Source organism: Fonsecaea monophora (assembly GCF_001642475.1).
Source record: "Fonsecaea monophora strain CBS 269.37 chromosome Unknown Scaff8, whole genome shotgun sequence".
NCBI lineage: Eukaryota > Fungi > Ascomycota > Eurotiomycetes > Chaetothyriales > Herpotrichiellaceae > Fonsecaea > Fonsecaea monophora.
The window spans coordinates 413,177-438,899 of record NW_019173939.1 but is presented as its reverse complement, the minus strand read 5'-3'; the positions used below and the strand labels follow the sequence as shown (position 1 = coordinate 438,899).

The 25,723-nt window shown below is 52.7% G+C and overlaps 10 protein-coding genes across 10 annotated transcripts; 6 read left to right on the top strand and 4 right to left on the bottom strand.

Moving 5' to 3' along the window:
- Positions 1 to 531: 531 nt before the first annotated feature.
- On the top strand, positions 532 to 2,063 carry AYO21_02056 (hypothetical protein; the record flags this gene model as incomplete). The annotated part of the gene is made up of 4 exons (XM_022652037.1): positions 532 to 696; positions 775 to 933; positions 1,008 to 1,092; positions 1,153 to 2,063. The coding sequence occupies 4 exons, from the start codon at positions 532 to 534 to the stop codon at positions 2,061 to 2,063; spliced, it is 1,320 nt and encodes a 439-aa protein (XP_022515781.1).
- Positions 2,064 to 2,396: 333 nt separating this feature from the next.
- AYO21_02055 (hypothetical protein) lies at positions 2,397 to 4,088 on the bottom strand (the record flags this gene model as incomplete). The annotated part of the gene is made up of 2 exons (XM_022652036.1): positions 2,397 to 3,058; positions 3,131 to 4,088. 2 exons carry the CDS (start codon positions 4,086 to 4,088, stop codon positions 2,397 to 2,399), a joined length of 1,620 nt encoding a protein of 539 aa, XP_022515780.1.
- A 586-nt stretch (positions 4,089 to 4,674) lies between these two features.
- Positions 4,675 to 5,820, top strand: AYO21_02054 (hypothetical protein; the record flags this gene model as incomplete). The annotated part of the gene is made up of 1 exon (XM_022652035.1): positions 4,675 to 5,820. The coding sequence occupies one exon, from the start codon at positions 4,675 to 4,677 to the stop codon at positions 5,818 to 5,820; it is 1,146 nt and encodes a 381-aa protein (XP_022515779.1).
- Positions 5,821 to 6,806: 986 nt separating this feature from the next.
- AYO21_02053 (hypothetical protein) lies at positions 6,807 to 8,847 on the bottom strand (the record flags this gene model as incomplete). The annotated part of the gene is made up of 2 exons (XM_022652034.1): positions 6,807 to 8,773; positions 8,826 to 8,847. 2 exons carry the CDS (start codon positions 8,845 to 8,847, stop codon positions 6,807 to 6,809), a joined length of 1,989 nt encoding a protein of 662 aa, XP_022515778.1.
- Positions 8,848 to 11,887: 3,040 nt separating this feature from the next.
- Positions 11,888 to 12,759, top strand: AYO21_02052 (hypothetical protein; the record flags this gene model as incomplete). Its single annotated transcript, XM_022652033.1, has 3 exons — positions 11,888 to 12,062; positions 12,120 to 12,528; positions 12,579 to 12,759. The coding sequence occupies 3 exons, from the start codon at positions 11,888 to 11,890 to the stop codon at positions 12,757 to 12,759; spliced, it is 765 nt and encodes a 254-aa protein (XP_022515777.1).
- A 1,060-nt stretch (positions 12,760 to 13,819) lies between these two features.
- On the top strand, positions 13,820 to 15,402 carry AYO21_02051 (calcium/proton exchanger; the record flags this gene model as incomplete). The annotated part of the gene is made up of 2 exons (XM_022652032.1): positions 13,820 to 15,157; positions 15,244 to 15,402. The coding sequence occupies 2 exons, from the start codon at positions 13,820 to 13,822 to the stop codon at positions 15,400 to 15,402; spliced, it is 1,497 nt and encodes a 498-aa protein (XP_022515776.1).
- A 3,300-nt stretch (positions 15,403 to 18,702) lies between these two features.
- AYO21_02050 (hypothetical protein) lies at positions 18,703 to 20,099 on the top strand (the record flags this gene model as incomplete). Its single annotated transcript, XM_022652031.1, has 6 exons — positions 18,703 to 19,099; positions 19,171 to 19,506; positions 19,575 to 19,810; positions 19,858 to 19,920; positions 19,972 to 20,035; positions 20,086 to 20,099. The coding sequence occupies 6 exons, from the start codon at positions 18,703 to 18,705 to the stop codon at positions 20,097 to 20,099; spliced, it is 1,110 nt and encodes a 369-aa protein (XP_022515775.1).
- A 955-nt stretch (positions 20,100 to 21,054) lies between these two features.
- Positions 21,055 to 22,557, top strand: AYO21_02049 (hypothetical protein; the record flags this gene model as incomplete). Its single annotated transcript, XM_022652030.1, has 3 exons — positions 21,055 to 21,211; positions 21,340 to 22,217; positions 22,303 to 22,557. The coding sequence occupies 3 exons, from the start codon at positions 21,055 to 21,057 to the stop codon at positions 22,555 to 22,557; spliced, it is 1,290 nt and encodes a 429-aa protein (XP_022515774.1).
- A 606-nt stretch (positions 22,558 to 23,163) lies between these two features.
- AYO21_02048 (hypothetical protein) lies at positions 23,164 to 23,607 on the bottom strand (the record flags this gene model as incomplete). Its single annotated transcript, XM_022652029.1, has 2 exons — positions 23,164 to 23,368; positions 23,486 to 23,607. The coding sequence occupies 2 exons, from the start codon at positions 23,605 to 23,607 to the stop codon at positions 23,164 to 23,166; spliced, it is 327 nt and encodes a 108-aa protein (XP_022515773.1).
- Positions 23,608 to 24,403: 796 nt separating this feature from the next.
- On the bottom strand, positions 24,404 to 25,003 carry AYO21_02047 (hypothetical protein; the record flags this gene model as incomplete). Its single annotated transcript, XM_022652028.1, has 1 exon — positions 24,404 to 25,003. The coding sequence occupies one exon, from the start codon at positions 25,001 to 25,003 to the stop codon at positions 24,404 to 24,406; it is 600 nt and encodes a 199-aa protein (XP_022515772.1).
- Between the last annotated feature and the right edge of the window lie 720 nt (positions 25,004 to 25,723).

The window sequence follows — 25,723 nt, the reverse complement described above, 5'->3', positions numbered from 1 at the left end:
TCGTCAAACGCCAGATCGTTACACAATACACGGTATGTCCATCCCCCTGTCCCCCCCCATTGAGATTTCGTCCGGGGTTGTGCGCGCAACGATGCTGCATGCGGCGTGCACCCAGTGGAGATGGCTTGGTACTCGGGAGTCTTTCCAAGATTGCGCGGTCCCGTGAGTCGTACTCGGTAAATACAGTACCTAGGCTAGGCCCTTTGGCACCCTGGCACCCATGTACATAGGCGTGATATGCTAGGTCAGGTCAGGCCAGGTGCTCGATACTCCCATGGGGGAAAATATACCTTTCGAGTATATAACATGAAGAGGACGATGTGAATGTGAGGGTCGTCTTTTTCTTGTTCGACAAGCGTGTTCATTCGTTTTCTTTCAATTCATTTTCGAGCCGGTCTCTCGTCACACATCATTCATTCGTTCGTTCATTCTTTGCAGCACCTGTTGATCGGGTTTCCATTCCATTCGTTTCATTGGCCATCGGGTGATTCAATCGTATACGATACTCCCAACTTTGTGTATAGCAGCGCCATGAGATCCATTCTTTACACCTTGTTTCTCGGCGGCGCGTCGTTCAGTGCCGCGCTTCCTGTCGCCGAGAAACGCACTGTGACTTCGCTGGACCAAGCGTCTTTCGAGGAAGCCCAACAGCGCGACGACACGGCCACGAGAGCCTTCTCGGGGGTTCCGATCAAGGTATGTTCGCAACAACATCTGGACAGTCGCCTGCGAACGACCTTTTCATGTTGATTGGCTGACTCAAACTGGCCATAGACTTCAGACGGCCAGTGCCTCTTTGTCGACGAGCTGTCTGGCGATTTCCGTGCCAACTTGACCCCGATCCAAGTCGCTGCCTGCGACGGTAGCACTGGACAGCAATGGGATGTCATCACCGCTGGAAAACATGACGACCAGCCCGGGACGATGCTGATTGTTAGCACGCTGGCAAGTCGAGCCTCGTTATCACCTGCAAACCTTGGGCTGACTCCTTGCTTGAACCCTTACAGACGCAGGCTTGCTTCAACTTCGACCCTCGTCGTGCCGCTGGAAACCAGGTTCTTTTGTTCTCTTGCGGTGGTCGTGCCGATGGCAGTAAGTCTTGGAACTCCAAGCACACCGTTACTGTGAGCCTCGATTGACCATGTGCGTTAGGTGGCCAGGTGACAAACTCGCAGCTGTTCCCCTTCAGCGGCGGTGCTGGCCCGCTTGCCTTGACCCCCGAAAATGCACCTGGAAGCTGCTTGGCCGTCAGCGGAGCTGTTGTCGACATCGCAGCCTGCAACACGGCCGATCCTGATCAATCCTTCACTTTTCGCGAGGTTGACGCTGCCACCCCCACCGATGTGGCTGCGACATCGTCGACGACACCGGCGAGCGAGTGTGGAGCAACGCCACCACCACCAGCATCTACCACCCCTGCGTCTACCGTCTCTGTGTCTGCCATATCAAGCACAGCAGCGCTCGTCGTCTCGACTACATCGCCACCTACCGTCGCCGAGAGCGCGACGTCGACGGCTTCCGCCTCTATAATCTCCGTGTCTCGTGCCGGCGGCGTCCTCGACCCCTCTGCAGTCGCAGAGGCGAATCCGCGCGACGACACGGCCACGCGAGCCTTCTCATCCGTCTCGCTCAAATCGTCGTCGGGGCTCTGCCTCTTCATCGACCCCACGGCAGGCGACTTCCGCGAGAACCTGATCCCGATCGTGCTGCAGCCGTGCGACGGTAGCCCCAACCAGAGCTTCGACATCATCACCGCGGGCGTGCACAATGACCAGCCGAACTCGGCCTTGATCGTCAGCACCCTGACGCAGGGATGTTTGAACTTCGACCCCCGCAGAGCTGCCGGGGACACGGTGATCATGTTCAGTTGTGGCGGACGCGCGGATGGCGGTGGCCAAGTCACCAACAGCCAGCTCTTCACCTTTACCGCGGGCGAGACCAGTCTGAGACTCCAACCGGAGAATGGCGCCGGGTCGGTGTGTCTAGCGGCGGACGCGACGGGCAGACTTGACCAGGTGACTTGCAGCGACGATCCCAGCCAGGTCTTTACCATCGCCACCTGAAGGAGGACGTGAAAGTCTATGGAGTTCTGTCGATACTTGTATATTCTCGGCCCTTGTACTTTGTAAACCTGTGTAACGATATCGGTGATATAAGAGAATATTGTACGAACATTTCTATCCAGTGCCGGTGTCCCCCAATGAGCCTCAAGCGTCTGTCTGCCTGGTACTCGGACCCGGACATCTTGTGTCCTTGAAACGGAGAGAAACCCTAAGCTCAATCTCCGTTACCCGCACTATCTTGAGGGAACAACAGCTTGTAGTGGGAGGGGAAGCAAGACTGTTAACTACACCTTGTTCAAAGGCGGTCAGTCAGTCAACTGGATTTCAGAAAGGTCAAGTCAGCGACCAAGGTTCGATATCAGTGCAGAGAGAGAGACAAAGAAAAGTATCGCAGAATGATACCTCGGATGATCCATCTAGTGGAGGGGTGAGGGAGGGAGGGAGGTAGATGACGCCCTCGCCGCCTCTTGACTCCATGGCATCCCACAACGCCAACAGAGCACGGTGGTCGTCGCCCTGCAAGAAGCGCGCCGCGTTCTCGTCTTGGTCGTCGAACAAGATGCCATATTTATCATCGAGGATGTGGTGGGGCAGGACCTGTTTCCGACGCGCCCAATCCCTTGCGCTGGTAATATGCTGCTGCGAGGCCTGGTGTTCCAGTGCAGCATGGGCTAATTTGATGTCGTCGGACTTTTCGCCCTGTGTGTCCATGTCAAGCAAACCGCTGTTGGGGTATGTATGTCGCAGTGACAGGGACCGGAGGTTCGTGGCACCTGTATTGAGGCGCGTGAAGAATTCGGCCCATGTCGGCGGATCGGCCACTTCGGACGATGTATTGGGGCCGCTGGCACCACAGCTGAGCAGCGTCAAATGCTCCAGATTCGGACTTTGCAAGGTCACGAATGCCATCAGCGGATCGTCGATGAAGAAGTGGTCGAGTGTGAGCTTTCGAAGGTGATGGAACCGAAGACCATGAGAGAGCTGGGGAAAATCTGCTCGAAGAAGGGGGTCAGCCAGCTTGATGCAAACGATAATGTTTTTGACAGAGTGATTTATTTTTTACAGACCGAGATGACCACATCCCGGAGCCAGACCGATAGGGCAAGAATAATTGGCCCGAAGCTCGAGTGTTTCGACATTTGTCAAGTGCTGGATAAAAGTTGGCCCCAGGCTTCTGGTGAAGCTCTCCATGTCCATGACCCTGTTCTGCTCCCAGCCTGCTCCATTGTTCCAATGAGCCAATGAGATCTGGCAGTCTGTCACACAATTAAGTAGACTCTTCAGACCATGGCACCCTTGGGGGGTGCACTCTGTGCTTCCTTTTGGAAGATTGACCAGTCTGAGTGTGAAACTGGCCTTGGCTGCGAGGTTGTTCTGGCATATTCCGCGTAGAATAACAAGGATCATGCGCCCAAAATCCCCGGTAGCACTGAATTCCATGCAGCTGTCCACCATGTCGATCCAGTGCCAGGGGAAATCGAGGGTGAGCGCCTCCAAGTTGGGCGGCAGGTTCGATAGGAGCGCAGAGAGACGTGTCAGCGGAAATTCGGGCCAGTGTGACAAGACGTCGTCGTCTTCGTATTCAATATCACGAGACCGTTCCGTGTACGCGTCTCTGGCGCTTTGACTCAATGTCGCAAGGGTATTGCATACGACCAAATTCTTTACATGTCGCCATCGTGGTGTCCGAGAGAGAGTTTCTATTGATTCGATCGACTTCAGATGAGTTCGAAGCACGACATGGCGAAGAATGCGAGCTTCAAAATGCCGTCGATAGAAGCGGCAAGTCGAGCTCCAATGCAAAAGGGCGTAGGCGCCTGGGTGGTCCTTATTGTTGCGATCAGTGCCATAGTACTTTGCATGCTGGTCGTCGAAATTATTCTCGCCCGTCGGAATACCATTGATGCGCTCTTGTCGGTATGCAGGAGGAAATAAAATATCTGGTAGGTCCAATGACTTTACGATCATCTGATGGACATCCACCGGAAGATTCATCAGCCGACATTGCGGCTGCGCATCGGCCATGTTGGTATGACAGAATCGAGGAGCTCATCCGAAAAGACAAATACCGGCGTCTCTTGTATATCATGGTGATCACCGGAGAGAGGAAATGGAGTCGAGGTGGGAAGGCGGAAGCCTGCCTCGTGTCAAACACTGAAACACTACAGAGTATATGACTAGAGATGACTCAAATATGCATGAGATGCCCCAGTAATTACCTCTTGCGATGTAAGGCGGTGCGGTCCGGGTGCCTAGTGCCTTGCTAAAGCTTTAGTGCCTCGTAGTTTCTAGGTAGTACGGGGGGGCCAAAAGCCACGAGGCTGAGCATCTGGCATCTAAGAGTCAGGATCAGGATGAGATGGGGGCGGTGTATGGGAAACCACCTAATCTGGACTCGCACTCACTCGGGCTCCTTTCTTGTCAATCTCATGCTCAGCCAGGTCGGAACTGTACTCGATAATAGTTGTTGGCAAGGCTGTCCCTTTTACACACACTCGCACACTTTGTAACCAACATAACCGCCAACCCATCGTCCAGAGTAGCAGTCAGCATTATTCGTCGGGACCAAGGTCGACCCATTCTCCTCTGATTCTGATCATTGAAACAGAAAATGCTCGCCCTCGACGGATCCACCCTCGAAGGCGGCGGCCAACTCGTCCGTGTGGCTCTCTCCATCGCAGCCATCTGCGCCGTTCCCGTGCACATCTACAACATCCGCGCCGGACGGGGAGGGGGAGGGAACTGGCACCACAAGCGTGCGCACAAGAACGGTCGAAGAAGTAGCCATCAGGGAAGTTTTAACCACAGCAGCGGCGGTGGAGACGGAAGTGACCGAGGAAGTATCTCCCCGCGGGGTCCGGCGGTGGCTGCAACGAAACCAAAGAAGCCTGGTGGTGGGCTCAAGGAGAGCCATTTGGCAGCGTTGATCTGGTTGGCCCGCGAATGCGGCGCGGAGGTCGAAGGGGGCGAGATTGGGAGCCAGGAACTGACGTTCAAGCCTGCGCGGCGGAAGAGAGACCGGCCGTGGACTGCGGCAGGGGCCGCGGAGGACGCGGACGTGATTGAGCTGAAGAATCCCGGCAGCGTCTGGCTCATCTGGCAGGCCATTTTCCCGTACATTGTCTTTTCGACGCTCCACACGCGCAGTCACAGAGGATCAGAAGCATCACCGGCCTTCCGCATCCGTCTCAAAGGTGGGACAAACGTGCCCAAGTCCCCATCCAGCGAATACATTCAGCAGGTGCTCCTCCCTTTATGCGAGCGAATCGGGCTCCCCAGGGTTGAAGTCCAGGTCATTAGGCGGGGGTGGACGACGGGCGCTGCAGAAATTGGAGAGGTTGAGATTTCCGTGTTCCACCCCGAGAAGTCTGGTAAGGACAATATGATGGCGAAGCCAGAGGGCGGTGGTGTGATGGGAAAACCAAAAGGCAAGCTCAGAGAAGACGAAGTCGACGAAGGTGACGACGCGGGTTTCGTCCTCGCCCCTTTCTGGATCGCCTCACCACGCCCCAGTACCATAAGCTCCGTGTCGATGACCATCCTGGCCGGCTCCCCCAAGACGCATTCACTGGTTGAAACCCAGCTCGTCACGGCCCTACGCGCCATTCCGACCTTCTCATCGCCATCTCTCCCTATCGAATTGCATACTTCCTCCGCAGACTCCTCTGACGAACGACGCCTCTACATCCTCCTGGTCGCACACACCTCCGACGCTACGCCCTGGGGAGAGACTACCTCGGGCCAGGCCGCAAGGTGACCAACGACACAGAACGGCAGCGCATGGTCGACGAGGCCGTCGGCACCGTTGTCCGCGCCTTCGCTAGGGAGTGTGAGCGTAGAAGCTGCGTGGATGAATTTGCAGAGGATCAGTTGGTTGTTTTCCAGACTCTTGCGGACGGCGCGTCGAGCGTTGACGTGGGAGGAGATCGAGGCAAGAACAAAGAAGAGACGGGTAGTTTACATACGAGGACTGTGCGGTGGGTGTGTCGAGAAATGCTGGGGACGGTGTTTGACGGGCTGGGCGGATGTGACGGGCGTGGAATGAAGGGGGAACGAGGGTTCGATAAGGTCAAGGATAGCATAGAAGCGCTAAACATCGAGCAAGACTAAGATGAGGAAGAGAATCGTAGGAGGTGGTCCAAGTGTAGGCCTCCGGACCACTGGGTTGAAAGAATGATCAAGGTGGCTCTTGTTGTCTGGCCTTTTAGACCATGCAGCGATTCCTATTCACATGGACAACTTTTCTCGACCACCGTCCCACCAGTCAGTTCGCCTGCAAGGATCTTCCAGAAAGACCCGATGCCGTAACACATAGCATTATCAAACTTTTCCCGCTGAAAATGGCCAACCAGACTGGACATCCGCCACAAATCGGTTTGGGGCACCCACCCACCTGATACTCTACACCTCGTGAAGTCATCGACTCCTCCAGAAACCGTTCCCGCCCACCGGTTGCAGCCGCATTTACTTATTAAAGATAATCTTAGTGCTTCCGTGATGTGGAAAGGGAGGCGATGGTTCTCTCTTTGCCGATTTGACAGCATGTTTCACACTGGCACGCTTCTGATGCCCTGTAAACCAGTGGCGCCTTCTCAGATTCTGACACTCGCGGCATTTGACCTCGGTCCTTGTCAGTTTGATCGATTTTTCTGTCTCCTAATCGTCCTGGCTGATCCAAAGACTATCCTGTTTTTCGTTGCATTTGTTTGGTTTGTGTTGAGGATGACCTCGACTCGAATGCTCCTAACCTTGGGTACCGGCTCTACCGCGACCTCTTCCGTCCTTGGCCGCGCGCTCAGCAAGAAGTTTCTTCTTCAGCTCCTTATGCGCTTGGCGCGCAGCCTTGTCGTACTTGGCCTTCCCTAGAAGTGGAAGACCGGGAATCTTGCCCGTAGCATTGGGGTCTGGCTTCGGCTTGGTGGAGACTAGGTTTGACTTCGGGCCTCGAGCTTTGACAAGATTCTTGCGTTCTTTCTTGGGTTTCTTGACCTTCCAAGGTTTCAACTTGTTCCCGCCGGCTGGGCTCGAACTGGCTTCCGGTTTGGCCTCGCCTTCGTCGAATTGTCCAAATGAGATGAAGTCAGCTGAGAGCTCTTCTTTGGTGGCTGCCACGCCATCTTCGGCAGGAACATGGGCAGACTCTCCAGCCTCTTCTTCAACCTCGGCAGGCTCAGCGGCGGTGGTAGGCTCTTTGGCTGCTTTCTTTGCCTTCTTCAATGCTTTTTTCTCGGCCTTGGACATTTCCTTTGAAACGGTCTCTGCATGATTGTCTGTCACGTCGGTCGAAGTGCCCTGGGCTTCCCCCTCCGTCGGCAGATCGGCTGACGTGGAAGTCAAGGCAATAGCGGCATCAGTCTCTTTGCCAGCCTTGCTTTTCTTTTCCTTCTTTTCCTTTTTTTCTTTCTTTTCCGTCTTGTCCTTCTTGTCCTTCTTGGATTTTTTGCCTTCTTCCACTGCAGGTGTGTCTTTGGCCAAATCACTTGGGGCTTCAAGAGCTGGGCTAGGACCATTTTGCCCGTTCTCAATTTGTTTCGATTCAGCCTGGCTGGCTAGCTTTTGGCTTAACGCCGCTGAAGGCGCCGTCAGAGTGGACGATGGCATGTCTAGTCCAATGGCTTTCATCTTCTTTGCCTTCTTGTCCCGTTTGCGCTGCTCCTTGTCGATCTTTTTCTGCCACTGCTCTTCAGTCTTGGGTGCGGCCAGACGCTCCCGTTCCAGTTTCTCGTGAGGAATCCTCCGGTACTTTTTATCTGCCCCCTTCCAGACGTCAGGGTGTAGGGAGCCTGGCTCAGCATATTTGCATTTGAGGATGTGGCCAAACATCAGGTAGTTGTCCATGGTCTCTGCCACAATCTTCGCAACCTCGTTTGAAGCGAATTCGATAAAGGCAAAGTGTTTCGACGCCCCAGTGCGTTTGTTTCGTGACAAGCGTAGCCGGGTGATGTCGCCAAATTGAGAAAAGTAGGCTCTCATCTCTTTCTCATAAAAGCCGTGAGGAATGCGGCCGACATAGACAGTTCCAGGACCATCGTCGTTGCCTTTTGCTTTTGCTTTCTCCAGCTTCTTCTGAGTCTTCTTGTATTTGGGCAAAGGAGGAGTTGTCCCAAAGTCAAATCCTTCATCTTGTTTGTCCTCTGTATCACTGTCAAACCCAGCCAATATAGCAGCCGCATTGTCATCGGCTTCGACCTCGCCAGCATCTTCCTGCTCATCCTCGCTTGCAAAGCCGCCAAACCCTTCTTCAAGCTCATGGTCGACGGTGCGCTCTGCCTCGGCCTGCATCGAAGTAGAGACTGGTTTGTGCAAAGTTGCAGTCTCCAAATTCTCCGCCCCAGTATGTTCAATCACACCATTGACACCATCAGCAGTGAGTGTCTCCCCATTGTGGCTGGTTTTGTTCTTCTTGTTTTTCTTTGACTTTTTCTTCGCCGGCTCAGCAGCTTCCTCAGTACCATTTTGTCCCTCAACTTCATTTGCGGTATCTACTGGCACCGGTGCCTCCCCATCGTCCATGAAGTCGGATGCGCGCTTGCGGGATTTCTTCGACTTTGTTACAGCAGCATTGTCGGATTGGAGAGTCTTTTGCTTGTGGTCAGATGGGACCTCGATCGACTCATTGCCCTTGAGCTCCGCCTTAGAGGCGTCACCTTTGTCGGCACTCTTTGATTGCTTGCTCTTCTTCAGAGGCTGGTCAGTTGCACCGGACGACTCTACTCACGAGTCAGTCAGTGATCTTGTGCGCCTGATCTCGTTCGTTCTCACCTTTGCGTTTCTTCGTTCCCATGGCTGCTGCGATATTAGACACAATGGACCATCAACCTCGTGAACAACTATTATCGCCAGATTCTCCAGACTTCTGAGAAAATCAATCGCCAGTCGCTGGTCAAAATTTTCTCCAACTTTTGCTTGGCATGGAGAGAGAAGCGACACCGAAGACGGAAAGGGGAACTTATCCGAAGTCAATTCGTCTAGAGATGCTTCCGAGTTACACACTTGCATCTGTTGGTTGATGGTGTGGTGAAGATGCTACGCCTTTTACTCCGTCGATTCATCAGTCTTGCAACAAAGGCTGTGTGGATCCATTCTACATGATCGCGTGGAAACACCTTCATGTCAAGGCCATCAATCTCCGTCCACTGCGATTTTCACACTGAGGAGTTGATTATACAGCACTCAAGGTGCTTTCATGGTTCAAATGCCTGAAGAGATGGGCACAAACGATCAAGTGTATAGGACATTTGACAGTACTGACACGATTGTAAGGACCTACCGAGAACTAAACAACGGAAAGCAATGACCACCAGATGGTGGGTCTCTGGATCGGCCTGGAGACAACAAAGGGACAAATTCAAAACCCACGTACAGCAACGCTGGCCTTGCCCACTCTACGAACATCTCTGTGCCATTCAGACGATGTGGTATTGGTGCATCCGCTCCTTTATCATTCGCCAAAACGGCAAAAGCGCCAAAGCTCCATCTCGCAAACTGGAAAGGCGGCATGCGCGTCTACACAGTCATCCATTGCACAAATACTGGTTAGGTGTTTACCATGGGAAATGTACCTGGGACAACCGACAGAGCCTTAAAGTTCCATGGGCATCTTTACCTCATCAGGAAGCACTGGTACCACAGGATTAGGAACGTCTGATCACATTCGGTCATAAGCCATAATCAACTCCTGACCCAAGTGCCTGTAGACAAGTGAATTCTTATCGTGAGTCCAAATACTATTCTCAGTCTCGTTTTTTTCTTTCCACAAAAACTGGATCACCTATTAAGTGGCTCCATTCAACCTCCTGCCGTGAACCAAAGACCTCCGGCAAGTGGATTGTTAAGTGGATCTGGAGCCGAGTTAGTCGTGGTCATGGACTATATGTAGGATTGCATAAAAGCAAGCTTCGCTGTGATTCAACAATTCACAGGCATGTTCTGTTCTGCACAATTATGAATAAGTGCCAGAGGATTTCGGGGAGATATGCAGTGCTTAAACAAGAATACTTGTGCTTGTATACCGCAAACAAGGAAGCGAGTCGCAGCCACGGCGAGTTCATCCTATCAATGGCAACACGGATAGGTAATCATGAGACATTATTTGACTCTTCCAGGTATGCAACACATGGCGTGGCGGGCGTGGAGGACGGGAAATAAACGACTCCGCAAGCCGGGTTTGGGTGGCTGACCACTTACTTGTGCTTTACCTTTAGGGAACTGCCTGAACCATCCCTATTGTGGGAAGTCCCTCGAGTCTTTGGTAAGCATACAAGGCCTTCTGAAACTCATTCGTCATTGAGAGGTTCATCGTCTCTCTCGTTGGCTGGAGGGTTGGGCCTGAGGGCGGCCGTATGATCTTACGAGACATTGCCACTTCCTCATCGCTCGGGAATACGGTCAGGAGCAGAGACACTGTCAATGCCTCGAGGCAAGAAGTGAGTACGAGGTGCGAGGTACTTGTAGGCACATACTGTGCCTCGCAGGCAGGTTTAGACTGGTGGGTGCCGGTGGCGGGGTATTTGTATCACGAGCAGCCAAAAAACCTGCCTAACGATGACATCAATGGGCTGATTGGGTCGGTGACCGAGGATGGCAACAGGTCATCTGAGAAGGTGGAATCGCGCAAATGGTTACATATGTACCTACCTGAACAAGTAGGTTTGATCTCAACGGCCTTCCAACGCCGTTTCCACATGTCAATGTAAACAATCCACAAGGTTAACGATGATCAGGGATGTTTGAGTTCAAGTGCTGGGATTATCAAGCTTCGAGCTTCAAATGAGTCAAGACTCTTTTCGCGCAAAGGGTCACGTTCAATGCACAGTCAAGCGACCGCATCCCCCACAGAACCACAGGAAACACTGGAGGGTTGTTTCTAATGGGGAGAATGGGGCAAGGATATGTAGTGATACTTGTACTTGTATGGCTCTCGAATTGAGGGAAAACCATGCCAGTCAGTGGCACTCATCAAGGCTTGGCCCCTTTCTCTCTGTGGAGTCCATTTGGGTGCGCCCATTAATTATTATTTCGCCCCCCTCCCCCAAACCAAAGCCGAACAATCCCGCCTTCTTATGCCTCGTACGTCATGTTTGAGTGTGCATGGACCAGTGTGGCCACTCAGTGTCCTGCTCGTTCAAAACACCGCAGGCTCTCGTAACAAAGTAAGTGTGTCACTGTGGACCGGCCGCTCTCCCGCCAGCCCATGACGAGGCCGCTTTACTACAGCATTACACAGTTTTGACCCTTTACCAGGAATCAACTGTGGCTCTCGGACCCAGACTGGACCATCTGGACCATCTCACTGACAAGCATCAGGCTGACCTAAACCAAATACTTTACTCCTGTTCGCGAACGATGCCCCCCACCTTGCCCTTCGAGGGACTTGTAGGCGGATCAGCCGGGCCCGGTCTCTAGCACCCTTCGGCCTCAAGACCTCTTCCGAATGCACGAAGCTGCTTTGCCCGAGCGAGTAAAAAACCGTCCCTACGTACGACTCGTCCGAGGAAGATGGAGGGAAAGAGGGGGTTGGTCAAGGCTGATCGTGTCGGTGACTGTTGCTTATGTGGATTGGTAACCAGCCCTCAAGTCTCTTTTAATCACTCGTCCGGCCTCCCATCTCAAGGTTCTTATTACCAGATTTCCGACTTCCCAAGATCTTGTCCTCTTGTACTCGTTATATCTTCGATCAAGCACAGTACATTTGCCTTGGCAAAGCTCGCAAGATTCAGAACAAGCATCGACCGGTAACAAGGAGAAGAATACTCAACATCAAGTATTGGAGCACGTGCCTCTCATAGAACCCTGTCACACCACCATATTTTCACACACCAGCCATGGCACCAGTAATATGGGGACTCGACTTGAAAGACATTCATTGGAAGAAGTTTGGGAGCGACTATATGTGGAAGAACAAGGACTATCATATGAGACGGACCAAGTTTATCATCTATCAGCTCGCCATGATATGCATGGTTGTATCTGAATCGATAGGCACAGCCGCTTTGACCGGTAAGCATTTTCAACTCTCACCTTGAGCGACGACATGTCTGACATCACGGGTGCTAGACTATGTGAAGCAACAGTCGAGGATTGAGAGTCTACACTCCTCAGCATCCGTTCACAACGACGACTTCGTCGGCATCGCCTCATACAATATCTTTTGCGGTATCGCCGTCGCCACCGTCTTTGGCGCCGGGTTCTTCTTCGATCTCTTCTTCCCCGAGCGCTTTGAACCCAGGAACATTCGATGGGCTTGGAGACTCAGTGCAGTCTTCGTGACGTTGTGCACCATTGCCGATGCCCTAGCCTTCACGGTCATTGTAGCAACCGGCAACTCGTGGATTTCGGCCGACTCACAAGATGCGGAAGAGATTGCTCGCGAGAGGATCAATCCTCCGTTGGTCTACCGACACAATGGTAGGGCCATCGCCTCTACCGTGTTCCTGTGGCTTGGCCTATGTGCAACAGTGGCTAGGTGAGTGGCTTGAAGACTTTCCGTGAGAAGAAGACCCTAACAGATAGCAGTTGCATCATCATGTGGCTCTACTACCAGCATCTCGACACCTATGGTCCAAAGTCCCACACGGCTCGCATGCGGGATGAGGTGGACAAGACCATCTTGATCAATGAGCGTGCTCGTACTGGCATGAGCTCCCGAGAGCAGATGGCTTTCAACTCAAAGTATGCACTTGTGAATCCAAGCTAGGCAAAGAGCCCCAATTCTAACATCCTCGGCAGCCCATACAAGCCCTGAACGCATTGTTCTTTCCATCCATGGATGGAAAGGTGCAACTTCAACTACCTGAGTCGTGTTCGGAAGGATCTCTCCATCCTTCCCACAACTGAAGTATGGACAATGTCCACAAATTCTTGGAGGTGCCCTCCTCGTAAAGGGAGACAGGTATCGAGGCCTTACAGCGTCGAAAAAGACGTAACACTGTTTTCTATGTGGTGTCGACACACGACTGTGTCGAGTGTTTCACAAATATGATGACATTATGTGTGGAGGCGAGATCCTGGAGAGACGCAAGTTGATCGGCGTTAAAGAGGATTCAAGGCTCAAGCAGGCTTGATTGGGGGCGGCACCTAGGCGGGGTGGAAAACTTGACTTACGGAAGCATCGGAACGTCCGGGAAGAGGACCAGGTGGAGTCTGGTGATCAACTGGCTGGTTCAAGGAGCATGCTGGGCGCTCTTCCGACCCTGCACGTGCCCAATGTAGTTTTATAAGTGAACAGAAGCACCAGAAGCAAATAGTTTCAATGATGTGATGAAGATCTTCCGGCTGTTTCCCGGTCTCAGCCTTACGCCTTGTTCCCCCTCCTATCCTAGCTGGCCTAGTGCAGCCTTGTGGGTGTCACCCAATATCGAGGAGCATTCATTCCTCACTGACTGATTGTTAAACAGACTACACTCACTTTTCAGAAGATGGAATATCAGCCCAGATGCGTCGCTCGTATTCCCCCCCAACCAATGGCTTCTTACGTCGTTGCACAAAGAATCCCAAGCCGGGCCAAGAACCAAGCCTCAACCCCGCTCCCAACCTCCTGGAAGGTTAATATTGACTCTCGTTTTCTTTTCATATTGTTTGCAAAGGACTCTTCATCTTTGTTCTGTGAAGCTAAGCCCTTGAATTATCAAAAGAGTTGACAAATTGAGGCAGGCACAGCTCACAGCTAAAGACTTCGAGACTTGTCCTCTCATCCCATCGGATTGCAGTCACTCCTCACCGCATTTCGCCTTGACAGTGTCTGAGATTCGACCATCATGAGCGTCGAAGCTTCAAGCGCCTCAAACACGGCTCACCAAGCTATTGATTCGGCAGACTCGCCGTCTAAACCTCACAGCAACAACCATGACTCTCCCCACAGTGGCCCAGGAGGCCTCTTGACAATCCACCATGAAGGAGAATCTGGCCGGAGCGGGATCCACTTCTGGTCATTCCTGCGTATATTATGGCGGTCATCATCCCAAGTCTCCATGGCTGTCAATATTCTGTGGCCTTTTGTCCCGTTTGCCATAATCCTCCACTATCTGCCCGGGCACCACTCGACCACGCTCGACAAATGGATCTTCGCGGCGAGCTACATCGGCATGGTCCCTGCAGCAAACCTCTTGGGGTTTGCGGGTCAAGAGCTTGCACGGAAAATGCCTAAAGTTGCGGGAATCTTGATTGAGACTGCGTTAGGGAGTATCGTGGAGATTGTGCTGTTCATCATCCTGATCGCTAAACATAAGAACCCTGAAGGATCTGGCGATGACAGCTCCGCAGAAGAGGGCAACCTCATACCCGTCATCCAGGCCGCGATCCTTGGCTCTATTCTGACCAACTTGCTCCTCTGTCTGGGTCTGTGTTTCTTCTTTGGCGGCATTCGTCGACAGACACAGACCTTCCACGCGGTCGTCTCCGAGGTGGGGTCTGGTCTGTTGCTTGTCGCCGGCTTTGGTCTCCTCATTCCGAGTGCATTCTACTCTGCTCTGAAAGGCGAGACGCGCCCGCACAGTGGTTTCACGGAACACAAGCTGCAATACGACGTGTTGAAGATGAGCCAAGCCACGAGTATCATCCTCATGATCGCTTTCGCCGCCTACATCGTCTTCAATGCGCGGAGCCAGCACAGCATCTTTGATGAGATCCTCGAGGCAGACGAGATCAACGACGAGGACCGGACCCACGACCTGGCCAAAGAGAAGCTGACATTTACCGAATGCGTCGTCGCCATAGTCGTGTCTCTGACGTTGATCACGCTCCTTGCCGTCTTTCTCGTGGAGCAGATCGAAACAATCGTGCACTCTGGTGTGCCTGATCAATTCCTCGGTCTCATTCTCCTTCCACTGGTCGAAAAGGCGGCTGAGCATCTGACTGCGGTCGACGAGGCATGGGATGGCCAGATGAATTTCGCCCTGTACCACTGTCTCGGACCGAGTATCCAGACGGCGCTGTTCAACGGGCCACTGGTGGTCATTGTGGGCTGGGCGCTGGGGAAACCGATGGATCTCAACTTTGAGATCTTTATGATTGTCCTGCTCGTGCTGTCGATTTTGGTAGTTGGCAATTTCCTCAGGGATAAAGAAAGCAATTATCTCGAGGGCACTCTGTTGGTGGTAAGTTCTCGCTCCGTGACCTTGCCTAGTGGCTCTTTAGGTCGGCTCGGAAGATTTCCCACGCTGATTATGATGTTATTGGATAGATTGTGTATATCATCATCGCCATTGCGGCGTGGTACTATCCAGATCCGGACGTGGCGACCTCCAACGAATTCGACGGTCCTTGGTCTGTCGCTGGCTTTCCGCCGACGGCAACCTCGATGGTTCCTTTGCAGTTTAAAACGCAGGGGACGGTGTTTTGATGGGGTTCTCTCCCCACTGAGGACTGGGCCACTAATCTGTCGAAACGTTCTCGACGAAAACTAGCCTCGAAGTGTCACGCCGTTTCCGCAGCGGCTGCAATACTCGAAATGCGATTGCGCAGATACCATTTGAGAACGACCCTGCCCCGAAGTCAAACGAAATGACCGGCACTCTACTCAACAGTGTAAATGGGTCCTACTGAACGATTCACCAAATCAGAAGCAAACATCGATGTCATAACCTAGAAATACGTTTTTCCTGCTTTATCAAGTCTGATGAAGCCTTGGACTTCTCCAATCCAACCTGGCTCTGCATGTCCTTCGCTATCAAATACTCTGCCTTCTTCGTTCATAATTGAGCGCCTTTAATGCCAGCTCTTCTCCTTCCAATTATATCACACCTGTCTCTCGTCAGCCTCACCTCGTGGCTCCTGTGCATTCTCGTGCAAGCGGGGATCGGTGCCTAGATAAGCTCTGGTGCTCTGAAGGACTCTTTGTCGGATTTGTTCGAGACGCATTGCTTCCGGGAGGCTCTCTGGCATATGTCGATCAACTGAAAGATTCGGTGGCATGGTCAGATTTGGCATGGGTTGCTGCTGGTCTTGGCCTCCGCTGAGGTTCTTCGGCATGGATCCTCCTCGAATCTCTCGTTGAATTTCGGCCGTGCTCTTTCCACCAGAAAAGCTGCGACGCGAACTCTCTCCACTTATCTCCGACCTCGCAGCATTGAGCGACCCTCTTGCAGAGACAACATCCTCAGGCCATGCGCAGCTGCCCTGGTGTCTGAGGCACCTACCACACACAGGTTTCACGCCGTCGCAGCTCTTGCCAGACGCGGTACACTGCGTGCACCGTAACTCGTTCGCATTGCGTTTGCCCCTCGTCTGGGAACGACGATGCGGGAAAGTTGCGGTGTTGCGGTCACGGGCTGGAGTATAGTCAGCTTGCTAACAGGTAAATCGGAAGGTTATACTTTGTCCAGTCGATCGTCTTTGATCCCGGCTGTGTTCCTTGCCCTGGCGACGAAGAGAGCCCGAGAGAGGTGTCGTCACGTCATCCGCGCTGTTCAAGTTTGGCATCGTGCACGATTTGCTTTTCTTGGTTGCGCCGTGTCAAAAGTAGCAGTGGCAAAAGTTGAAGGAATACTTCGATGCGTGAGGTCGCCCACCCTCTATCGATCTGGTGCAAGGCAGCTATGGGTCTTTGTATCTTGCAAAACGCTACTCGGTCGGACAGTCAATGAAGAAACATATCTAGACCTTTGAGGATGAGAAAATACGCAAGTTGAAGAATTATCCTCCACCAGGAAGATCAAGGTGCTTTTAATACACCGGCGACTCTGCCTACTGCCAAACCACAGACTCTCCACGTTGCGGTTACAAGGACATGTTTTCTCCTTCTTTGCCCAACTCCGTGTTTCCCCTCCAATGATTCGTGCTCTCTTAACCAGTAAAACGCCAGGTCGTACGCAGCCAATAGAAATGCAGCGGGAGAGCAGCAAATGAGTGACGACAAGATTTTCAAAATGGTCGCTAAAGGGTTAGGGCTACAAGGGGGACTGCAAATGTGTCGAAATGAAGTAGCAAAGTCGTAGCAAAGCCGTAGCAAAGCCGTAGCAAAGCCGTAGCAAACTCGTAGCAAAGGTGTTAGGAAACTGTGTGAAACAAACATCCAATAGAAACCATTGAAAACTCGCTAACTTGGCACTGTACCTAGGTACGGAGCAGCTGGAAGCGCCCAATAAAACGACCAGTAGAAAGGGGCCAGGTATGCATCCAATTCCAGAGTTGCATCAATCATCCAATAGAGACGCGTTCAGGAAAACAACCAATCGGCCTCAAATACTCTGTAGAACCACCCGACTAAAAACCCCCAAAACCAAATCGTCATTGGGCAGTTGAGCATGGCATAGCGAAGCTCTCTGGCTCTCCGGCTCTCTCGCTCTGGACCGGGTACCGCTCTGATACGTACCGTCTGACCGTTTCATCCAATCCCAGACCATCGTCCGCGTCGTTGCACCTTTCGTATTGGTCCAAGTCATCTCACAGACTGAGAATCGAGCTGACCGCGGCAGCACCATTATCAGAACCAATAGGGAGTTCCATTGAATGTCCCTAAATGCTTCCAACGTATAAGAGCAGAGAAAATTTTCCAGACTTTCCCCTCCGCGAGAAACCCTGTCAGGCAATCAGGCTGAGATTCGGGGCGCGGATCCCACTTTTTTTTGGGTAGAAGTCACGACTCCTACAAAAAAAGGCGGGGCCAGTAGCCAAGTAGGGGACAGATGATTCGCGATTTGATCGGTCTTTCGAGTGCCGGGAAGAAATGGCTGACATTCGATATGCGCGCAAAGCAGTTCAGGTCCTGGGCAGTATTCGCCGTGTGCCTCGTATTGTTCGGATTGCTGGACATGTGGAGGAAACAAGTCAAACCCTGCAGTCAGGATGAGACTGAGCCTGGGGATCCGCTATTTTGTTCGACTTCACATTTCCCCAGGCCGCCAGTGGCGGCCAATCAAGAGTGAAGAAATCCAGGTCTTCACGGACGGTCGGATTTTTGTTCTGCGGCGGGGAATGATTGGCTGATACTTGATTGGGTATGCGGGACAGGGTCAAAGTAGGAGGTGGTTCTTCTGTGCTCGGGTCTTCAACCACTGCACCTGCACCTGCATCTTTCAACACGCAGTTTGAAGATTGTCAGTTGACTCTATGTACTTCACTCCACGGAGTGTCATGGCCATGCATTTGTGTCCCACTTCACTTAAGCCAACCATGTCAATTTCCCCTCTCCTCGTTCGCGACCCGGACTCAGCCTTCCTAGAGGTGGGTGATCAAGGACGATGTCTTGAGGCGTCAAATATGTCGTAGAGCAGTGCTTGGACCCTTGGGTCCAGGATGAAGCCGCCTTATCATCACTCCTGCGGACGATTATCTCCCGCGCGGATGTGGCCGCTGGCTTGACAAGGTGCTAACCAAGTGTATCTTTCGATACGTGATACAGGGCTTAAAGGATTCCCAATCACTTGTTCAGGTCAATCATACAACTTGTTCTGGAAAAACCACTGTAGATCCTTCAACAGGCAGCCAGCACCAAGCACCCTCGTTATCATCCCCTTTGACCTTGTAGCAGCTGTGTCCCCAGACCGCGAATGTCCGCCGCGAGGGTGAATATCGGATATACCCTCCAACACAACTCCTCATATTGAAAGGTGTGCATATATTCGTACAAGCCCAGAACAAGCAACTCAGACAATACTCAGTAACGACAAGATCACAGCGTCAGCCAAGAAACAAAATCACAATGTCTACCACCGTGACGACGAGTTCACAAGTGGCACCGGAGTATGAATACTTCTTCCGCGATGGGACGATGAACAATCGGCGAAAGGTCCTCCGTGGCGAAGAAGCTGTCGAAACATTTGACGAGATTCCGCTGGTCGACGTCGGCAGCATCTTCAGTGACAAATACGAAGAGCGTCTGCTCGCAGCCAAGGAGATTGCCAACGTGTGCAAGACTGTCGGCTTCATGTATATCAAAAACCACGGGATACCGCAAGAACTGATTGACAAGGTGTTTGAACTTTCCCGCCAGTACCACGCCCAGCCTCTTGCCGTGAAGAAGGAGCAGGACGTATACAAGTCACCTACATTGCGGGGATATGAGATTCACTACACCAAAACCCCAGATGGCGAAGCAGGTGAGATGTCTCGCCCCGAGATCCTACCTTCCGATGAGGTGAATATATATATTCAATAACGTTCTCTGCAGTCAAGAAAGGATCATTTCTCTACAGTTACGAACCTGACAACGACCCACAGCCGCCGTCCCTGACCCCAGAACAGCGCGACCAATGCATTGGAATCCACAACCAGTGGCCGGCACAGCTCCCCGAGTTCAAGACCACACTGCTACAATACCAAGCTGCACTGATCTCACTCGCCCGTGCGTTGTTGCGGACATTTGCCCTGGGCCTTGGTGCGGATGAGAATTATTTCGACTCGATCGTCACGGCGCCCTTTGTGTCCATCATTCTGCAATATTATCCGCCCAGGGCACCCGGTTCGACAGACCTGGATGGTCTCGGTGCACACAGCGATTTTGAAAGTATGACATGTTTTCAACAACTTGCTTCTCTAGCGTTTAGACACACTGCAGACACTGACAATCCACAGCATTTACCATCCTGAACCAAGACATGGTAGGCGGCCTTGAGATCCTCAACAAGAACGGGATCTATGTCCCCGCAAAGCCCATTCGTGGCACCTTTGTTGTCAACGTAGGAGACTTTCTGCAGAGAATCTCCAACGACACATTCGTGTCCACCGTCCACCGTGTCCGCAACGCTTCGGGGGTCGAACGCTACTCGATTCCCTTCTTCTTCAGCTTCAACATGGACGCTTCAGTTCCGGTAAGTGAGAGTTACATGGTCATTGCACGATGTTGATGAAATCATAGGTCATGCCGGCTTGTACGTCGGAGAGTAACCCGGCCAAATACGAGCCAAGGAATCTGCATGAGGTATATTTCCCAAGTGAGAAGATGACGAGACATGCTAACTTACAATGACAGTACACGGCATTGAGGCGTAAACGGCAGAGGGAACAGCACGAAAAGGGCATCCACGACACTCTTGGTCAGTATTTGACGCGATCCAGTCACGCGAGACGAGGCTGACTCGTTTAGTTGTCGAGATGTAGCGACATGGGCGATTCGCAGTCATCCTGGTTCAACGGAAGTCCAGGGTTGACGAGTTGTGCAAGACCAGATCCAGGAGACTATAAGGGACAATAGACCACCAGAAGGAGATTCACATTGTGAGATGGTGCAGAGTTTGAGAGAGCAGCGACATTCATGGCGGGGGCGTCAGTAGAACAAGGTCGGCCATCGAACCCGGGTCTTGACGGATGAAATACTTCAAAGCCGAAATACCACCTTCAAGAAGCTCAAAGACTAACTTACGGCGAGATATCAGTCCCCATCATGCATTCACAAATACCAAGTGTCTATACAGATAGGAACACCTGTTCAAAGAGATCAACAGCAGAGATAGGTGACATGTGTGAAGTCAATTGACCACAAAAACAACAAGACGCTCCAAATTTCGTCCGTTTGTGACTCAGCAATTCCTTGTGCTTTGTACAATGTGTCCTCGGGATCGTACAACTAGGTAAGAGAATCCACCTGCGCTCCCCAAGGGATTCAGGGATTCGACATTGAACGGCACGGGTGTCGGGTACCGATTGGCCGCTTTGTTAGTCACTCTTTCTAGGCGTCAACGGCCTACTCCGCGCTGGAACGCAGATCACCTCCACCATGAGAATATCATTGATCAGTCAAACGAGGTGAGGAGAGAAAGGCCGTAGGAAAAGTCGACGGATATGTGGCCGATTGATATATTTATCTATCTACCTACCTACCCATATATTGAGTGACTGCAGACGGACCAACATACGGACGGTGTATTGAGGACACGAGCGGCCTTGTTTTGACTACTACCTCGTACCTCGTACGTTCACAAAACTTCGTTGGTATAAGATTCTCCTTCGTGGTGAACTGAATGCTTTAGGGTTTGATCACAGGTCTACTCGGTACAACACTTCGTCTCTGCTAGTACAGCAGATAGCAAAAAGGTGGGAAAAAGTGACACTCAAGATGCACCTCGCCAGAGTCCTCTCGGTCATTCCCCTCTTGGCCACCTCCCTCGCACAGAGCAGCGCGGATGGCTTCCTAGAGCAGGCTGTCAAGTTGATGGAAGAGAGTCCGTTGTTGGACACGCACATTGATCTGCCGCAGATTATCAGGAGTTTGAGTAAGTGGATGGATTTATTCCCTCTTCGTGTTCAATTGTCAAGTTTCTTCTTGTTGTCCACTATTGTTGTGAGAATACACTGGTCTTTTGAAGACAGCCGTACTGACCTATACCCACCTACTTTGCAGATCGACGACCGCTCGATGCCATCCCCCAACTCAACGGCTCGTTCCCAGGCCACGTCGACATCCCCCGGATGCGGCAGGGCCGACTCGGCGGAGCGTTCTGGACGGTGTGGGCGCCGTGCTACGACGTGACAGAGGAAGACCCGGGGAGCGACTTCAACACACCGACGAACCACCTGCGTGACGCGATGGAGATGCTCGACATCATCCAGAATATGATCGCCCGACACCCGGCCGATCTGCAGTACGCGCGGTCGACGGCCGAGGTGTGGGACGCGTTCCGCGCCGGCAAGATCGCCTCGCTCATCGGCATGGAGGGCACCCACGTTCTGGGCAACTCGCTCGGGGCGCTGCGCATCTTTGCCCAGCTGGGCGTCCGCTACTTGACCCTGACACATACCTGCCACAGCGCGTTCGCGTCGTCGGCCGGCCCGGGCACGCCCATCGACCCGGTCCACGAGGGCAATGCCCTGTCGCCGCTGGGCGAGGAGCTCGTGCGCGAACTGAACCGCGTGGGCATCCTGGTCGACCTGGCGCACACGTCGGACGCGACCATGAGACAAGTGATCGCCCTGTCCGAGGCGCCGGTGGTGTGGACGCACGCGGGCGCCCGCGCTCTGTGGGACCACCCGCGCAACGTCCCCGACGACATCCTGCGCCTGATCGGCGACGGACCGGGACAGAAGGACGGGGTGATCCAGTCCATCTTCTTCCCGCCGTTCATCGGGCCGAACCCGGGCGCCAACGTCTCCCGCGTCGCCGATCACATTGAGCACATCGCCGGCATCGTCGGGCGGAACCGCGTGGGAATCGCCTCCGACTTTGACGGCATGTACATCTCGGTCGACGGCCTGGAAGACGCCAGCAAGTACCCCAACATCGTAAGTCCCCTTGGCCCCCACTTTTCAAAAATTTCAAAGATTATTGGTCTCAAATATCTACTAACACATCATACGTGGCAAACAGGTCGCGGAGCTTCTCTCCCGGGGCTGGACACCCGAGGAGATGAAGGGCGTCATGGGCGGGAATCTGATGCGGATCATGGATAAAGTGGACGAAGTCAGCGAGAAGATGCGGGATCAGTTGCCCTCCTCGGCCATTTGGGAGAAGAGACAGGACCTGCCCGCGACGAAATGGGGCGGTGGGGGCATTCAGACGTACTGGCCGAGAGATGTCAAGGAGGCGGTAGAGAGGATGACCGTGCGGCATGATGAGTTGTGACGAGAACACACGCACAGACATACGAGGAGAGGGGAGGGGGGAGGTAGAGGAGCAGACGGCAGGCTAGATCACATCTACACACGCATTGGACACATTGGACACATTAGAGCAAGTGTGACAGGGGAAGTGGGAGGTAGGGGGAGAGATGCAGACAGGCAAAGACGCTATCACGCTCGTCGGTATACATATCCCTACTCTAACGATGGGTGACAAGAACGAAGTTGCCGACAGCGTCAAGTCGATCAAACGAGAAAACGCCGGGTTAGTAAATAGTCCGCCATGGTCCTGAACTACGAAAAATATGGAACACGGAATATCGGGCCACGATATGGGGGAAAAACAAAAGGGGGCGCAGGGTACTGCGAATGGCTACCTATATAGATACCTTAGTAATTCATTCCTTCGTTGTCCTGTCAAAAGAGAAATCTCGACGGCTTTCTGGTCATATCTATCTACCATCTCCCATCCCCCATCTCCACCCTCGACTCATCCTCGAGCACATCTCGTCCCCACCCCACACCACTGAAACCCATTCCTTTATCCAATCCACCTCACCCGAAAACAACTCACTACATCCCCCGAAATAAGTGTGAGAGAAAAATTAAATCACTGGATGGCCGAAAACTTTGTCGGGACCAAGAAACTGCTGGCGACTTTGGCGTTGATGGCGCCGTCCTTTTCGCTGTTGGCCCGGGCCTCGATCCACTCGGGGTCGTTGAAGAAGGCGTTCCATTTCTGTTCGCGCTCGGCCAGCGACTCCCAGGCCAGCATGTACGTGAGGTCGTTGGCGTCGGGGCCGACGAGGGTTGTCCTGTCGGCGAGAATCAGTTTCCCGATGGTCAGGGACATCAGGACTCTTCGGTTGATGGGGAACAGAGCCAGAGCCAGAGCCAGACCATTGGAAAGAAACAAAGGGGAGGGTACTTACCAGAAACCCAATTGCCTGATGCCGTGCTTCTCCCAGATCCTGAGCGTGTGGTTCTCGAACCGCGCCAGCAGGTTGGGCAACCGGCCAGGGATCGTGGTGTAGACACGGAGTTCGTAGATCATTTTTGCCCACTACCACTGATTTCGTCTCGACAAGTATTTGATTTATAAGTGATGGAGGAAGTGAGGTTTGTAGCGAGGACTCAGACTCAGTCGGCCAATCTCTTCTTTTCTTCTCGAATAGATTGATTTTGTTTTAGCAAGATATATCCCGGTAACGAGTATCAGACAAGACCTGTCCTCACTCACCTCCATTGAACTCACTTTTCGTGATATTAATACTTGCCGTCGGTACATGTCCCATGCGGGGTAACAAATGAGTCTGACAGAGTACGAGGGCCGCACTGCCGGCCGACTGGGTCGCAGCGCAACGACGCAAGGTGCGGGGATGATGAGGACCCATGTTTACCCTTTTCTAGGTTTCTAGGTACGAGAATGTCAGTTGTTCGATACATGGATGGAGAAAGCAGTGTTTTACTCCAAGTCTTCGATTCGACGTGGAGGGACAGGGAGAGCACAATCCTCTGCTCCGCTCGTCGAGAAGACCCCGCTCGATGGTATTTGGGATTTAGGATGTGGAATAGGAAAGAAAACAAACACGGATGGCTGTTCAAGGTATTTTTCAAATGGTAGCCGAGGATCTGAAAACACGGGTGTAGCGGAGAGAGACGCGCGAGACAAGCTTCAACAGGCGAGAGACGCGGATTGGCGAGCTGGATGGAGACGAGTTCAACGCAGGTGTAAATTCCTTATGGCATGTCTTCCACCGTTCAACCCGTCATGTCATATCACTCTGGGGCCCACCAGGCCTGTCTTTGAAGAATCCACTTTGATAATGTAAATTGTATGATTATGTGCTTCACCTATGGAGCCAGCCATACCCCGTCTCGACATAACTGGTCCCCTCGACCCCCGCGATGAGATTCTTGGACGCAAAGAAGAAGTCGATCAGCGCCTGATTACCATTGTGCACCTCCCAGGCCGCGCGGTCCTCGTAGCGCTCGAGCACGCGGAACTCGTCCTTGTTGTCCATCCCCCGCATGAGGAAATATGTGAACGTCGCGGGCTCCTCCTTCTGCACCCTCGTCGCCTGGCCCTGCAGCCGCTCGAGCAGTTCCTCCGCGTGTCCCGGGTGTGCCCTGATTCTGGTGTCGCGGACGAAGCCGGCAGCAGCAGCAGCAGCAGGTCGCGACCCGGACGACTCGGCCTTGTCAAGGAACCCGCCCACGTGGCTGTAATGCCAAATGTCCAGGCCCGTGGTCATGACGCTGAAGATCTTGGGGATGAAAGCCTTCATCTCCGGTGACGCCATGTGCGTCTCCTCAATGTCGGAAAAGTGGTCGTAGGCCTCAAACGCCCAGATGAACGGTGACTGTGACGGCTTGTCCTTGTATTCGACAGGCACGAGAAAATAGTACGACTGGGTCACTGGTTCCTTCTCCCAGACGTATTTGCCCATCTCTTCATAATGCGCGAACCACTGGTCCCAAATTGTGAGATTGGTCAAGCGACGAGACGACAAAGTATCGGCACCACGGATTGATTTTTACGCACCTCGTCATATTTCCCTGGTATGAGGTTGATGTTTGCCGTGATAGGATGCATTCTTTCGTCCAAGTTTCGCAAAAAATGGTTATCAAAGATATTTCTGAAAGTCGACAAATGATTGATGGAGCGAGAGCCGAACAACGAAACGTGGACACTATTGACTCCCAAAGATCAAGAACCGGCTTCGCAGCATATAAGAGGGGACAATGGGATCAAGGCTCAGTCGCCGGTTAGTATGCTATCAAATACAACACTCTTCTACCCGCCACTTTTCTCGCGCCATGTCGGCAAAGTACATGACCACGATGCCCCTGCGAATCCGTCGTCAAGCAAAAGGCCAGTTAGTCGGATGGGAGACGATATCCGCGAATGGGTACGAAGTCAAGGTTTTCGTTTGCTGGTGGCCTGGTATCTAGGGTCTTGGTTCTACGCGGCCCTCTTTTTTTCGGCATCTTCGCTAAGACAGCACAATGGGCTGGGGAGCCGAGAATGTCAAGTCCCCTTTTTAGGAAAGGAGGAAAGGCTCCAAAGAGAGGGAAACTCAAACAGCAATGAAAATCCGCATAATGGCGTATTATTTAGGGGCAGCAGATTGAACCAGAACCATGTGAGACGTTCATGGGGTGGGACG